We start from the raw sequence: 14184 nt of genomic DNA, 5'->3' as shown, positions 1-14184 counted from the left end.
AGTGGTGTTCAAGTGTAAGAGTCCGTGTGAGCGTTTCAAGGGATCAAGCAGGGTGGGGTGCACGCTGATATTCAATGACAACAATGGCAAATCTTCCCTGAGGGGCTGCGACATGCTTTTTGTCATGCCTTCCCCGTTTCCTCTTCTCACTATTCTTCCTTTCTATGGAAAGAAACACCACGAGAATGTGTGTGAGTGTGCGCATGTGAGAGAGAGAGAGAGAGAGAGACTGTGGACCATGTGAGGGAGTTCCCACTCTAGCCTTGGGCCACTGTCTCGTCACCCACTCTTATAGGCAACGTGAATAATGCCAGTGAGAGAGGTGCAAAACTGCAAATGTCATAATCCGTTTTTATTTCTCAGCAGGACCATCCAGTCCTACTACATACACAAAACATGAGTTGACAATGTCAATGTATTTCAATCCGCAGCTACAGTTTACATTTAGTGAGCAGCTTTCGGCGGACAAACGTGAAAAGAGATCTCTAAGGTGAGATCTCGAGAATGTCAGCGGCGTCCGTGACACACAAAAAGGGCACGACGTCGTCGGCAACAAAACATGGAAGGCACATTCCAAACCAAACGAGCCACTGACAATTAACAGTGGGCTAACTCCAGTTTTGTCGTTTTGAAGTTAAGTGCAGAAATGAATGGAGAAAACGAAAATCTTTCAGATGAATTAGTGGTCAAAATTAAGGTTTAGTTGCCATTGTGAAACACAGGGGGGAAGGTCACTGTTAGTTAATTAATGACCTTTTTTTAAGTGTTTACTTCGAGCCGTTTATTGCCACTCCCACTTGAAGTAGGCTGGAAAACTGAACATAAAACAATTAAGTCTGTCATACAAAATTCCACTAGCTTAATGCTAACACACAATGCAAAACACCACAGTCAGGCTAATAACGCTAGTATGCATGTTGCAGTAATGATCAACCTTTAAGCAACCGCTATTGCACTCATTTTTTCGAGGCAGTCGTCGGGCGGCGGCCATAACGTGTAAAACTGCAAAATGATCCAAAATGGAGTTAGCCCTCTCGAAGTTGTCAGGAGCTGAAATGGAAGTGAAGCTGGATGAGCGAGTCGCAGTGTAACACGAACCAGCATTCGAACAAACCGTCGTTTGGCGAGCGTCGATTAGCAGTGCGTCGGTACGGGCGACTGTGTAAACATCGGAAGCTTTAACCGCTAACTTCCTTCATGCACGAACGCGTCCAATACAATCAGTGTGTACTGGAGGTGGGATTCAAAAACATCACGTGGATTACACAAACTGATCTGATGCTAAAATATGAACAATAAGGAGTGTTAGCGCCACACTGAAAAAGGAAACAATCATTTTAAGACAAAGTAGTACGATTGAGAGAAATGTTTTTCAGAAATATTTCATGTTATGTACGGTTGGCCGCATTCAGGTGCGGGTGGGAAATTTGATGAAAACGCCAGTTTTATTCTTGTAATATTTTAACCTAAAATTGCAACTTTGTCTCTTAATATTATTCTTTTAAAAATGGCAAATTTATTCTTGTAACAATTAGACCTTTAAGGTGGGAAAAAAAAAAGACTTGTAGCTTTAAGACGTTTTAGATTTGCTTTCATATAACGACCTAATTATAAACTTCCCCCAAAATAATAATCATAAAAAAAAAACTAAAAATTCTCAGAATATTCCAATTTATTCTTAGGAGTTTTGAAAAAAAAAAACAGGACTTTTTCTTGTAAGATGAATTTGTTTCCCAAAAAGTCAGACTATGCAAATAATAGTCAGTAATTCAATTTTCTGAAAAATATGACTTTTTTCACTTGGTATTACAACTTTATTGAAACCTTTTTTTTTCTTTTAAGATTGCCAACTTCTTTCCAGAATTTCTTTTTCTCATTACCACTGTCATCTAATAATACTATCTTAGAGTATTACAAATATTAAAAATGTATATATATATATATATATATATAAACTTTATCAAGATGTTACAATGTTATTCTCGTGATATTAGGATTTTTTAAATGCAACCTTTCCTGTAATATTGACTTTCAAACAATTCCTTTTTTTCCCTCATAATACTTTATTTGCCCTAATTTATTTATTCCCCCCCCTCAGTGTGGCCCTAATGCTGCCATGTCAAAATACAACGCACACATGCCTCTCATTCAACAAACCCACACACACTTTTCTCTCTTCACGGAGAAGCTTGAAACGCTGAGCTCTCTTGCTAAAAAAGTCATTCTTTACTACTTTGGCAATCAAAGATACAAGAGTGATTATTCAAATAATGCAACATTAAAAACAATTTCTACAAAGCTTTTTAAGAGATACACACTGTGCAATCAAAGACAAACTGCTTTTGGCTAAAGCCGTACACGTTATAAAATATAATAGTGGCTGTTCTTGAAGATATAAATAAGACTAGTTATAAAACAACAACAACAACAACAAGCTAACAATACGCGCGTGTGACTCTCAGAGCAGGCTCAGGTCCAGGTAGTGTCCGGCGGGCTTGCTCACGAGGGCGGGGAGGGACACGACGGGAGGCTCGCCGCCGCCCGCTTGGCCAATCAGGCTGCTGCTCAGGACGGAGACCGGCTCCACTGCGGTCTGGACATTTAGGGGAAACGCGCATGAGGAGAGGCTGTAGGCTATAATCATCATAATTAAGATTAAAAAAAAAAAAACATTTCACTGAGCCTTATTTTGAAGATTCAAAATTTCATTTTGAGCCTTATTTTGTCTGTCGCTCCTCTGTCCCTGAAATTAGTAATGGTTCCCTCATAGTGACCTGCAAATTCCCCTTGCCACAAACCTTCAACTTCTCCCAAAAACACGGCCATTTTTTTTGGGGGGGGGGGGGGGGCTCCAACAACCTGGCCTGGGTCGAGAGCCAGCCAGAGCATCGCCTGAGGCGTCCTGCGCGCACGGTGGGAGAGGCGAGGAATGATCGACACCGGGGGAAGGCGGGGGGGAAGTAACACGACACAAAACGGGCTACACTGACCCCTAAATAACTCAATCTTAGTGATTAAGCACATTTCTGGGTGTCTGGGTTCCACGTCGACATGAGCTTTGCGACTACAAGTCGGCACAAGCGGCGGAAAACGAGACTCGCGGAGCAGGGAGAGTAGACAGGATAAACTCGTTTGAGAGCCTCCAGGCAAACACGGCGTCTCTGACAACACGCACCCTCGACACGAGCAGATTTATATTGAGGCGTTCGGATTCGATTGAGGAGAAATCGCTTCATTTACCTGATAGCCCTGCATTGCGTTAATGAGGTCTTTGCTGTTGTAGGTCAGACCCGGCATGCGCATCAACCCCCCGGGGGAGGACAGGGCAGACGGGGAGGGGAAGAAACCCACAGTCGTGGGAGAGCCAGGTGGGCTGCAGAAAAAAAAAAAAAAAAAAAAAAGATATCGATTGTTATCGATACACTCGAAAGTACGCGTTTATGAGCGTACATAACAAGCGGATCGCAATACTACAAATACAGTTGTACTTTCTTTCTCAATGCCGGATGACTCAACACGGAGCTCGGCCATGTTAAGCAGGTTCTAATACCATAAAGTGGAGTTATTATTAACTACCTTTGCCCCAGAAGGTCAACCAGAAAAGTCAGACGACACGCCTCGCTCCGACTCACACTACTACACTGTCGCCTTTCCACTGAGGTCCTCATTAGTATCGTCTTCAAGCTCACCGAAATGTATTGCGCTCAGTAATTCAATTACTCGATTGTTATTAAACGGCTCGGCGAATTATGACATTAAAGCCGATCAGCCGTGAAGCCTAAAATGCTAGTTATCGGCCGATACCGATCAAGCCGATCAGATCGGTGTAAAGTCTATTTACGATTGTCCGAGCAGATCAGGGAGTTAAAATTATTCTTAACACACCCCACCCCACGGGATAATCACTCAGGATCATTTTTATTTTTTTTATTTTTTTTTTTTTTAGAATCGTCCGATAATTGGGCCTTTGCTGATATGAATCGGAAGTGGCACAAAAGCTTAAATTCCGCCCGATTATAAGTATGTGCGTACCCACGCTTTGCCGACTACCTCTCAAGTGATGTGCTCACTGCATTGTTTGCTGGAAATGGGATTAAAATAAAGGTAACAAGTTGAAGTAGATGACACACTTGGAGATTCATTCTAAGACTTCATGCGGAGGCCACCATTTGAAGAAATACAGCACTCTGTTTGGCAACATGATCGCCGCTTACCTGGGATAGTAGGCCGTGTAGTTCATGTACAGCTGCGCCGAGGACGGGTAGTAGGCGTGCCCCGGGGGTAGCGGGCGAGGAGCTAGCAACACCTGACCAAGCGGGGGGTAGAGGCCAGCGGCGCCCTCAGTAGGCAGAACAGGCGGGGTGGGGGTGAAGGAGTAGGACGGCGGAGATAAACCTGGGGGAGAAACAACACAAACAAAAGACGTCAGGCCACTCGAAGTGTGCCAACGCAAAAAAAGCGTGATTGTGTCGTGTGTTCACACTTTAGGAGAGGCGCTCATGCACGATTGCAAACAAGGACCACCTTCACTTCTGTGTTGTATGTATACACAATGTGTATCACATTGTTTGCCGTGTTGTCCAAATGTTGAGAATTTATTTTTTCCCCCCCCTTATTTTTAGTCCAAATTGGTTTAAAGGTAAAGTGGGCGGCCGTGGTTTGCAATTGTCAGCCTCCTTGGAATTCATTTTGGCTCTACTTTCCCCAAATCAGGCAAAGTCTAAATGCTGGAACATCTACCATTTGTAACCACACTGGCAAAATGAGACAATGCTCTCGATATTATACGTCATGTTTCATTCTAATTAATAGCTTTTGGAATTTTATATTGATCTATTCTGAACTCATTCCCCTCCTGGAACTGGTATTTGATTATGGGCATTTTATGTCGCTTTATAGAACAGCAGGAACTCACTATTTGGTATTTATTGTCGGTCATAAAAGTCAAGACGTGTCCCGACATGACCTCAATTGTGGCTACAGTTTGTGTTGTGTCCTGTTCTTTGGTGTGATCATTAACGTATCAGTAATCAGCATTTAGAAGTGTGAGTGAAAGGCTTCTTTAAAAAAAAACAAAAAAAACCTTTGATGTTAAGCCCTGCCCACTTATGAATTCATGAGACAAACACAATAGGTGTGCCACTTTACTCTTCAACCAAGACGAACTGGTAAGACTGGAGAGTGGAGACTAGACACAAGCCCTTTGCCACCTTTTTAAGCCCTCCTATTTATTTATTGATCCACTATTAAGTGTAAAAGGGGAGAGTAACAAACATGCTTCTGGTGGGAACTCGTCAAAATAAATGTGTAGGGTCCAAACTGAAAGAGTAACATCGGAGCATGCAGACTACTGAATTAATCACCCTAATTCATTAAGAGGACACACGCACGCAGACGCACACACAGAGTTGGGAATCTCCTGGTTGGACCATTATGTCCAGTCCACACTTCTAGATTGTAGAAAACCCAGCAACCCCGCCCCTCACGGCAGGAGCCCACCTACCCCTGCAGGCCCGAAGCACCCCCAGCTCCCAGCAGCACTTACGTCTGGACTTACATGGCGGCGGGCTGAGCCCTGTCCCACTCCTGTTGCGGCTGTGTGTGTGCGTGTGCGAGTGCGAGTGCGAGAGCGAGCCTCCCATCAGCACCAGGCCCATCTCCTCGGCGCTGCAGGGGAACACCTCCACGTAGCGGCTGTTGGGCCCGTGCTGGCAGGACATCACGTGTTTGTGGAGCTGCTGGGAGGCCAAAAGCGCTCGCTCTGCCGACGTCATCTGGATAAAGCAGTCGCCTGACGGACGACCCTGGAAACGCACTCAGACATGACTGAAAAGTTCGGACTTTTTAAAACAAAGATGCAGCTCATATGTGGACATTCCCGATCCAGGAGCAGCACCTTCTCGTCTATTCTTAGCTTCTATTTAGCTCACACAAATCATGTTTACTGTTGGTGAGTTTTTACATCGCAGTGTTAGCCGTTCTCGTTCTTAAATCTAATCCACACAGGTTGACTCTTTCGGATCGATCGCAGTTCAGATCCGCTTCCCTCCTTATGCTAAAAAAATGCCAACATAATGAGCACTAGCAGTATTTTCGCGTTACTTTGTGCTGTTTCCACATTTATTGATTGTTTACGGCTGTTGCGGTTAGCGCACGTACCTGCTGGTTGAGGACCATGTGCACGCCGTGCGGTCGGATGTTGTGGGTGAACTCGCCCAGGAAGTTGAGATGTCCTCTATGCTCGCCGAGTAGGGCAAGCCCCGCAGCCTCAGGCAGTCCCTCACAAGGATGGGAGGGGGCAGGAGTGACACCGCGGGCAACACTGACAGCAAGGGGGCGGGGGCCACGGGGATCAGGGGGGCAGACGAGTAGCGGTTCAACACCTACAATACAAAACTCTACATTTATTACACTTGCTGCTCGGATTGGTCCTAAACTACAATAGGTATGACATCGTCACAATACTCTTGCACAATACTGATAGTATCACAGTACGCCGCATTGGAAATGTCGCATGTCAGGACGGTAGGTCAACTGAGGAAAAAAACAAATACAAAAAAAAAATAATAAACTTACGACAACGAAAACCTATAGGAATACAAGTGAAAACAAATATTGTTCATTAGCAGGCTAATTTCTGGTTCATAAAGACGATGTTAGAAGAATAGACTACCGTTTGCATTCTGGTGCAGTGGGGCTGCCCCAGAATGCAATGGGAATCCAAACCTCTCATAGGGTACGTATACATACATACATACATACATACGTATACATAAGCTGGTTTTATCAGATTTCCCAAATGGCCTGAAGACTTGTTTGGTTGTCTAAGCAGGGAGCTGGCTCGTTGCCAACAGGACCTCAGTCTGTTTGCATTTCTAGAGGGAACTAATAAAAGTGTACTCTTGTCGGAAAAGGATCCTGCATGGATGTGTGTCGAGGCTGCCAGTTATTCGAGGACGTCCACTTGATTTCATCTGGCGGGCAATGAGGACGTAAGAAACAATGAACAGAGGACAAAGGAGGAGTTAATACTGTTACTGTGGAAAGGTAAACACGTGGCCCACCTTCATATGCAAGTCTCCACCCTGAAATTCTACTTTAGTGGTTCTAGCAAAGAATTGAGGAGGGGGGAGTCACAGTCCCGCATGTTGTCACTCGGCAGTGTGCACATGCAAACGGATCGATCTGCCCTTTGAGCAAAACCACAAGACAATTCTAAGTCGCATTGAAATTCCGCGTACTGTACCTGCTGGACCTCCGCTGCCGTGCTCTTGAATAATTCGATATATCTTCTCCCCAGGATCTCCTTGTGTTTCCTGAGCGCACACTGGGCATGTTCGTCGCAGGCGAATAGTACAAAGGCGTCGCCGGTGGGTCGACCGTCCGGGTAGCGCACAAACAGGATGCCGTCCCGCCCTCCGCTGACCGGACACGTGTCTTTGAGTCCGTCCCCCGGCGAGAAGAAGGCGAGCACCTGCTCGTGCGTAGCCGTGAAAGGAAGACCTCGCATCCTCACTATGATCTGGTCCTCACGAGACAGGAATATGGCTACTTCGTTGGATGTACCTGGCACAGAGAGACACCACAGGTTTAAAAAAAAACAACAAAAAAAAATAAATAAAATAAAATTAGGCTTAATATGACACTTGATTGTGAGATTTCAGTCAAGAAAAAAAGTCCCTTGTATTATTGCCAGCATGGTTTTGGCAACACTTCAAAACGCATTCATAATTGATCGTTCAGAATGAATTGCGTCGACGCACAGTTGAATATAAACTCGCTCGCCGTCTGAAGAAAAGGAACATGTCGGATGTAAGAAGTTGTACTCCATCCATACTATGGCAACTCTTCTAAGAATATGACACAGACATCGAAACACGACCTCAGAACATTCAGAGAATGAGATTAAAAAGAACATTTAAGTGGTTTACACAAAAATGGACATTTGAATTGCTTGTATACAGTGGGGTTAATTTACATAATAACTACCCCACAACAAGTTCACGTTGCAGAGCCCCTTGCGAGCAACTCGCAGTCTAAAATACTCCCACGGTGAATTCGGGGTGATGGATACTGGATTTGTGTTTGAAATTCGAATTATGATGACAGCAGACTTGTCACGGACATCTCATTGTGGTATACATCGAACACAAAGACCTCCATCATATTAACATATTATCCTCACCTCCTGCTATCTTCAGGAAGTCTTCTCCGGTTGCCTTGTAAACCTGCAATGAAAGGAAGTCCATTATCGAATGACAGCGCGAGGAGTATAGGTGAAGTGGTTGGGTTGCTTTAGGTTCGTGGGTCAAGCGGCTTCCGACAGGTTACCTCTATGTATCTGTTGCCCATATGGTGTTTGTGTCTTTGCAGCGCCAGGTCTCGATGCTCTTCGCTGACAAAACGAACGAGGGCCTCGCCGTTCCTCCTCCCCTGAGCGTTGAGGCACAGCGCAGCCCCTCCTCTGCGCGGCACAAAGCAATACACAGTCGGACATGTTTTCACGTGCTTTAGGCTTTCCTCGTATTGTATGTCACATACTGAAATGACTGAAATGTTACTAATCCTAATAAGCAATTTCACCCCCCCCCCTCTAAAATGGCTGTCAAAAACAACACTGATGCTAACACACTCACTTGGCAATATTTAGTCCGCTGAAAAAACGGGCAATGTCCTGGTCTGACGACTGCCATGGCAACCCTCTGGCTCGGATCACTGTGCCGTCACTCACTTTCTCCATTTTACTACTGCAAACAAACATCAAGGTGAAGCGCTTGTGCCCTTTGAGTGACCTTTAACGAGAGCCAAAAGGAATATTAGACTGGAGTAAACACAACTTACCAAGTACCCGTCTCAAACTTCTCGTTAACTCTTTCCGGGTCAGAGAATGTGTGACCTGCAGTGGAGATGTGTCTTTATGAATCATAGTGACAAAAAATGTGAAGTACATTTACGTGGCGTAGAATCACGGCTCATCAAAGTTGGTGTAAACTACAGAATATACTCATGTGACACTTGCATCATATAATGAGGAGAAAAAATAAAATAAAATCTGCCTTACAAAAGGTCACACTGTTAGAGGTGTTAATTTAACAATGTTTATTGTGATTGTAATATATATTATATATAAATTATATAAACCTATATTCTATAGGATTTCCTTCCTATATGTTGTCATTAGAACTTCTTTTTTTGCATTAATTGTTATCACAATCCCCCAGAACCAGATGTCGCATTCAAACAATTGCTATATTAATTTTGCTTTAAAAAAAAAAAAAGTACTGGACTGTACCTTGCACATTAAAAACGAAAACAAGTCATTTATTTGATGTGCCTGTCCACTGAAGTGCCTTTGTACTTTATTTTACCGAATCCATTTCATTATATTCTATTTATCATCTGTTGTATTCTAAACACAGCAGTACACATCACCGTCGTCGAAGCTTTCGTTTAGCTGACAGTGGTTTGCGCTACTCACACAATGGCTCAGAAAGCAGGCAAAGCACGATTTTGGCCATCATCTGGACCTGCTGCACTGCTACTTCTGGAGGCAACGTGGCCAACGGATCCGGCGCACCCAGAGAGTCGCAGATAGCAGGCGCCTCTACCGGTATGCTTAAAGCTGAACAGGACGTCAAGTCAAGGAAAGCAATAATGAGAACGTGACAAAGGCAGAAAGTAAAGAAACTGACAGGGTTAGAAAGAAGCGACAGCGGTAGTAAATTGTTTCCTGTTCCAGTGGGCGTGTGCGTTAGGCTTGCCCTGTTGGATAAACATACAGTTAACCAGGTGTTCAGCAAGGCGCTGGTCATTTGAATTTCAAAATTTTAATTCTTAAAGCCAACAGCCTGTGGCGTATTTGTAGCGTGTGTGCTCTTCGCATAAACCATTACAACAACAATTGTCGAAGGGTTTTCATAGCATGTCGCGCGTGTAAAGGATACACTCCACCATGGCGTATACATCCAAAGAACTGAGGTCAGAGGGGAAGTACGTCCTGAACTCTTTACGAAGGTCAAAGAAGGAGTAGAAACAGTCTGGGACCAGGATGCTCTAGAGAGGGAGGACATGATTTGAGGACGTGAGCATACATCCCTTTTTTTTTTGTTTTTTTTTGTTTACGACATTATAGTATGTGACATCTAGGGGTTGCACAGACTCGTCACCTACTCAGTTTGTCATCTTTGCTACTCCACAACGACGTTTGGAGTGCGAGTTCGACTAGATGCTAATCACATTTTTAGCTCGAGGAGGCGGCAGAACCGCTTCCAGCAACAGATGAGTGCGCTGAATGAAATGAGTCCGTCCCCTGAATTGATTTGTCTTGTATTTCTCAATCTGCAGCTTTGGCAAAGTGAGGCTCGAGCAGGATTTTTAACACCTTCTCGGCCAGGCGCTACCAAGGTGGAAGGAGAGCGCAGATTTATTTCACTGCATACGGAGAGGTCTGTGATCATATGCAAACGCTGCGACACTTTGGGGGAGGAGCCAAAGGTAGCAAAGGGGGGGTGTCACTCAGGGTGCCGTTCTTGGTAGGACCGCCACTGGTCAGTGAACCTAGATTATTGCAAAGCATTCCCTCTGCCTGTGATTTAAAAAAAACAAAAAAACAAACAAACAAAAAAAGATTATTATAGTACTGTACTGAGAAAAATATCAATAAGGTCATCAGCGACTTGTCGGTCAACTCAGATGACATTTAGTGTTGAACCAGAAGTCAGGCAACCCTTTTGTTTTCTGGCTTCTGGTCTTTTAAAAGATGTGGGAAAATGTTGGCGGTGACACTTTGTGCTAAAATGTGGTATGGGTGTGTTACAGTCATCAAGTCATCTTAAATACATCTCCGCTGAGCAACTCTAACCCGAAACACAGCGCCGACGCAACAATGCTTTGCGGCTGCAAAAGGTTTTCTGCAGCAAGCGAGTGAGCGAGTGAGTGAACATCCGCCGAGCCAGCCCGCTCACCTTGCTAGCGGCCTCGGGGTGAATCACTTGACGGATGGGGAGCTGCCCGTCGGTACATAAACACACTGACGTGCCCGCACCTGCGCTGTTCACCTCGTTCGTCAGCTGGAGGTGGAACTGCAGAGTGTTTTCAAAAAGAAAGGAAGTCTCGCATGTAAAAGAACACTGGCTTATATTGCGCCATGGACTGTCACTGTTGTAAGTATTACCATATTTAGAGCAGCCTCCAGGCTCTTTGCTGTAAAGACACAATCTGCTCCGGATGCATTTTCTTCTTCAACGAGGTCCTCCGCCGCGTCCTCCTCCTTTTTTTCATCAGCCACGTCTGACACTTCCGGTTGAATCACCAGCTCGTTCACCTTGCCCAACTTCACAACAATAAAACCGTGTCGGAAAAAAAAAATACATCAGACACGAATCCAGAGAATACAAAGATTCTGAGTGGCACATTTGAAGTTCAATTGTACTCATTGCTCAATTCTACACATTGAGAGATGACAGACACATGAGCACTTTGTTTAGGATATAACGCCATCATAACACATGGACGGAAGAAAAAAAACGGGCTTCCGATGCCTTTATCCAACGTGAATGGCTGCAATTTGACATACTGTAGAAAGGGTAAAGCTGGCAGTGTATATAATTGACAATAACTGAATGCTTTTTAAACATAGACAAAAGATGTCTATTTAATCTGTGTTGATTCTCACACATGCAGGCCAAGGTAAACCCCAAAGGCTGAATCAAGGCAACGGGACTTTTTCTCGTTTGTTGAGGATATTTGGTAATGTCGTCGACAAACAAGAAAAGATTCAACCTTTGCAAGGTCAAGCGGTTACGTAGAAGGGGTACGCATGAAGCTTAACTAAAATAGTCTAAAGCGTCAAATGCTCAAGTCTACTTACGTGAGAGACACAACTGTTTGAATACAGTTTAGAATATTACGCCTAGCCAATAGAAGCTAGACTTGAAACTAAAGAACAAACAGCGTTGGTTTATTTTAACAAACCTGTAGGTAATTTGGTATAATCACCTGTTATAAGGCTTTTTAACATCATATTAGTGTCATCACTAGTCGGAAAACATGCCAGACTTGTTGACTAGTAGACATGGAATGTGTGCAAATATAAGCATGTCAAGTGCAGCTTTGTTGTCAACTTCATGTACGTATAATGGAATACTTAGTGTTAGACTTGGAAATGGGAAAAATAAAACCGGTCTTGGGTGGTTTAAACAGTTAAGTGACTATTAGGTACACACCTATGCTCACATAAGAGGACTACAAATGTGTTGGGATGGAAAATTAACGACATTTAGCACGTCGTGTTCAAGCCTATCAAACAAAAAAACAAAACAAAAAAAAACATGGTTGTTTGACGACCTTTTTAGTCCTAAAGAAAAGTGACTTTACGAGTGCTTTACAAATACGGCGACGTTGAGTGTTGACCTTGTTGTTGTTGACGTCCACCTGCTGCCACAGCAGCCTGGCTAGCTCCTTCTCGTCGGAGCCCAGCAGCTCCCCGCTGGCCCCAGATGTGGCGGCGCACAGCACCACCACGTAGTCCACCTGCGCCGTCATTCGAGGGCCGGCCCCCCCCCAAAAAAAAAAAAAAAAGGCAAAAGACTTCTGCGAGCTCAAAGTCCAAAAGAGTCCAAAAGAGGAAAGAACACCTTTGCCCCCCTCCTCCTCCTCCTCCTCCCTGGGCGCGAAAGGTGAGCTCCGTGGATAATCCGCACTTTGCTGTTTTTTGTTTGTTTTGTTGTTACGCGAAGCCTCCCGAAGCCACCATCGCGCAGCAATGGCCGAACGTCGTTTTTGTAGTCGAGCGGCTACCTGTGGGGGCGGTCACGTGACGCGCCCACCTGCCGCCTCCTTCCTCCTCCTCCTCCTCCTCCTCCTTCTCCTCCAGGTGCTCGTTCCGACGTGGCACACGACGACCACAGCAAAGAGGCAGTCACAACTGCTGCCGTTGTCCCAAAAAAAAAAAAAAGTCATTACGTTCAAAAACACTGAACAGTACAGTGGCCAGTGCAAGTGGGAAAACTGAGATTTAAAACGGGGAGAATGGTCCAGTCCAGGTCATTTGGAGATCTCAAATAGTTCATTGAAATAATTCAATCGTTTTACTGTCCAAATTTCATTGAATTGTCGTTAAATACCTCATTATTTAATAACATAAAATGTAGAATTTGTTACAGTATTCTACTTTTTTTTACTAATTTATGTAAATTCGTTACATTTCTTTTCACTATTTTAACTACAATTATTTAGCCAATGATTTAAGAAACATTTTTTATGTTACTATTTTTGGATTTGGATTGTAAAATTTGTTATTTTAATTATAAAATACTAATCCATGCTCTTTTTATATTAATAGTTGTAATTATGGAATTATGCTGTAGTTCACTTTATCCAATAACTTAATAAATTAAAACGTATTTATTTCATTAATATTTGTGTGTTTTTTTTGGTAAAATTGTTCATTTAAATAATACAATACTCATTCATGCTCATTTCTACTCTATTATTTATAATTAATTCAATTGCAATTTATAAGTAAAGTGTTACAAATAAAAATACTTTATATATTCTTAACATGTTTTTATTTGTCTAAAATACTTGAAAACTAAAATACTTCATGCTCATTTGTATTTTACTATTTGTATTTGATTTTAATTAAATAGCAAAGTGTTTGAATAAAAAGATATTTGGTTTTATATTTGTGATACTTTATATATTTTCTATGATTTTTAATTTTAATAAATCAATCATGTCATGCTCATTTTGTACTTCATGTATATTACAATCAATAATAGCTCTTTAAAATTCATGTACATGCAAAATTGTTTGCATTACTATTTTTTTTTTAATTCACAGCAACTCAACCTCTTATATCATGAGATAAATCACTAGTCCAGTCAGTTTATTTGTATAGCTCTTAATCACAAAAGAGCTGTAAGGTCTTCACAGGCCCACAGTTGGCAAAGATTGACCACATCCCTTAATCTAAACCCCCAATCGGGCAAGGGGAAAAAAACGAAAAGAAAAAACAAATTTACTAAAAACAAACAAACAAAAATAAATAAATTAACCAAATATTTAAAACACGGCTAAATTAATGCAGAAAATATTAGAGGACTCTTCATATTGTAAATGCTCAGTGGGCCGCATGTGGCCCGCCTACCATACTGTAGATTCCTGTTCTCCTGTACATTTCTG

General features: G+C 43.0%; 1 protein-coding gene across 1 annotated transcript; it reads right to left on the bottom strand.

Annotated features, from left to right (window-relative positions):
• Nucleotides 1-331: 331 nt before the first annotated feature.
• On the bottom strand, nucleotides 332-12768 carry esrp1 (epithelial splicing regulatory protein 1). Its single transcript, XM_061777774.1, is given in 16 exon segments — nucleotides 332-2593; nucleotides 3241-3373; nucleotides 4215-4395; nucleotides 5546-5804; nucleotides 6160-6230; nucleotides 6233-6383; nucleotides 7247-7566; nucleotides 8186-8228; nucleotides 8332-8464; nucleotides 8637-8747; nucleotides 8842-8896; nucleotides 9479-9622; nucleotides 9945-10053; nucleotides 10965-11081; nucleotides 11174-11332; nucleotides 12412-12768. Coding segments are annotated over 16 exon segments (2253 nt in total). The 5' UTR covers nucleotides 12544-12768; the 3' UTR covers nucleotides 332-2458.
• Nucleotides 12769-14184: the final 1416 nt, after the last annotated feature.

Source organism: Phyllopteryx taeniolatus, chromosome 6, assembly GCF_024500385.1.
Source record: "Phyllopteryx taeniolatus isolate TA_2022b chromosome 6, UOR_Ptae_1.2, whole genome shotgun sequence".
Taxonomy (NCBI): Eukaryota; Metazoa; Chordata; class Actinopteri; order Syngnathiformes; family Syngnathidae; genus Phyllopteryx; species Phyllopteryx taeniolatus.
This window is presented reverse-complemented; position numbering and strand designations above follow the sequence as displayed.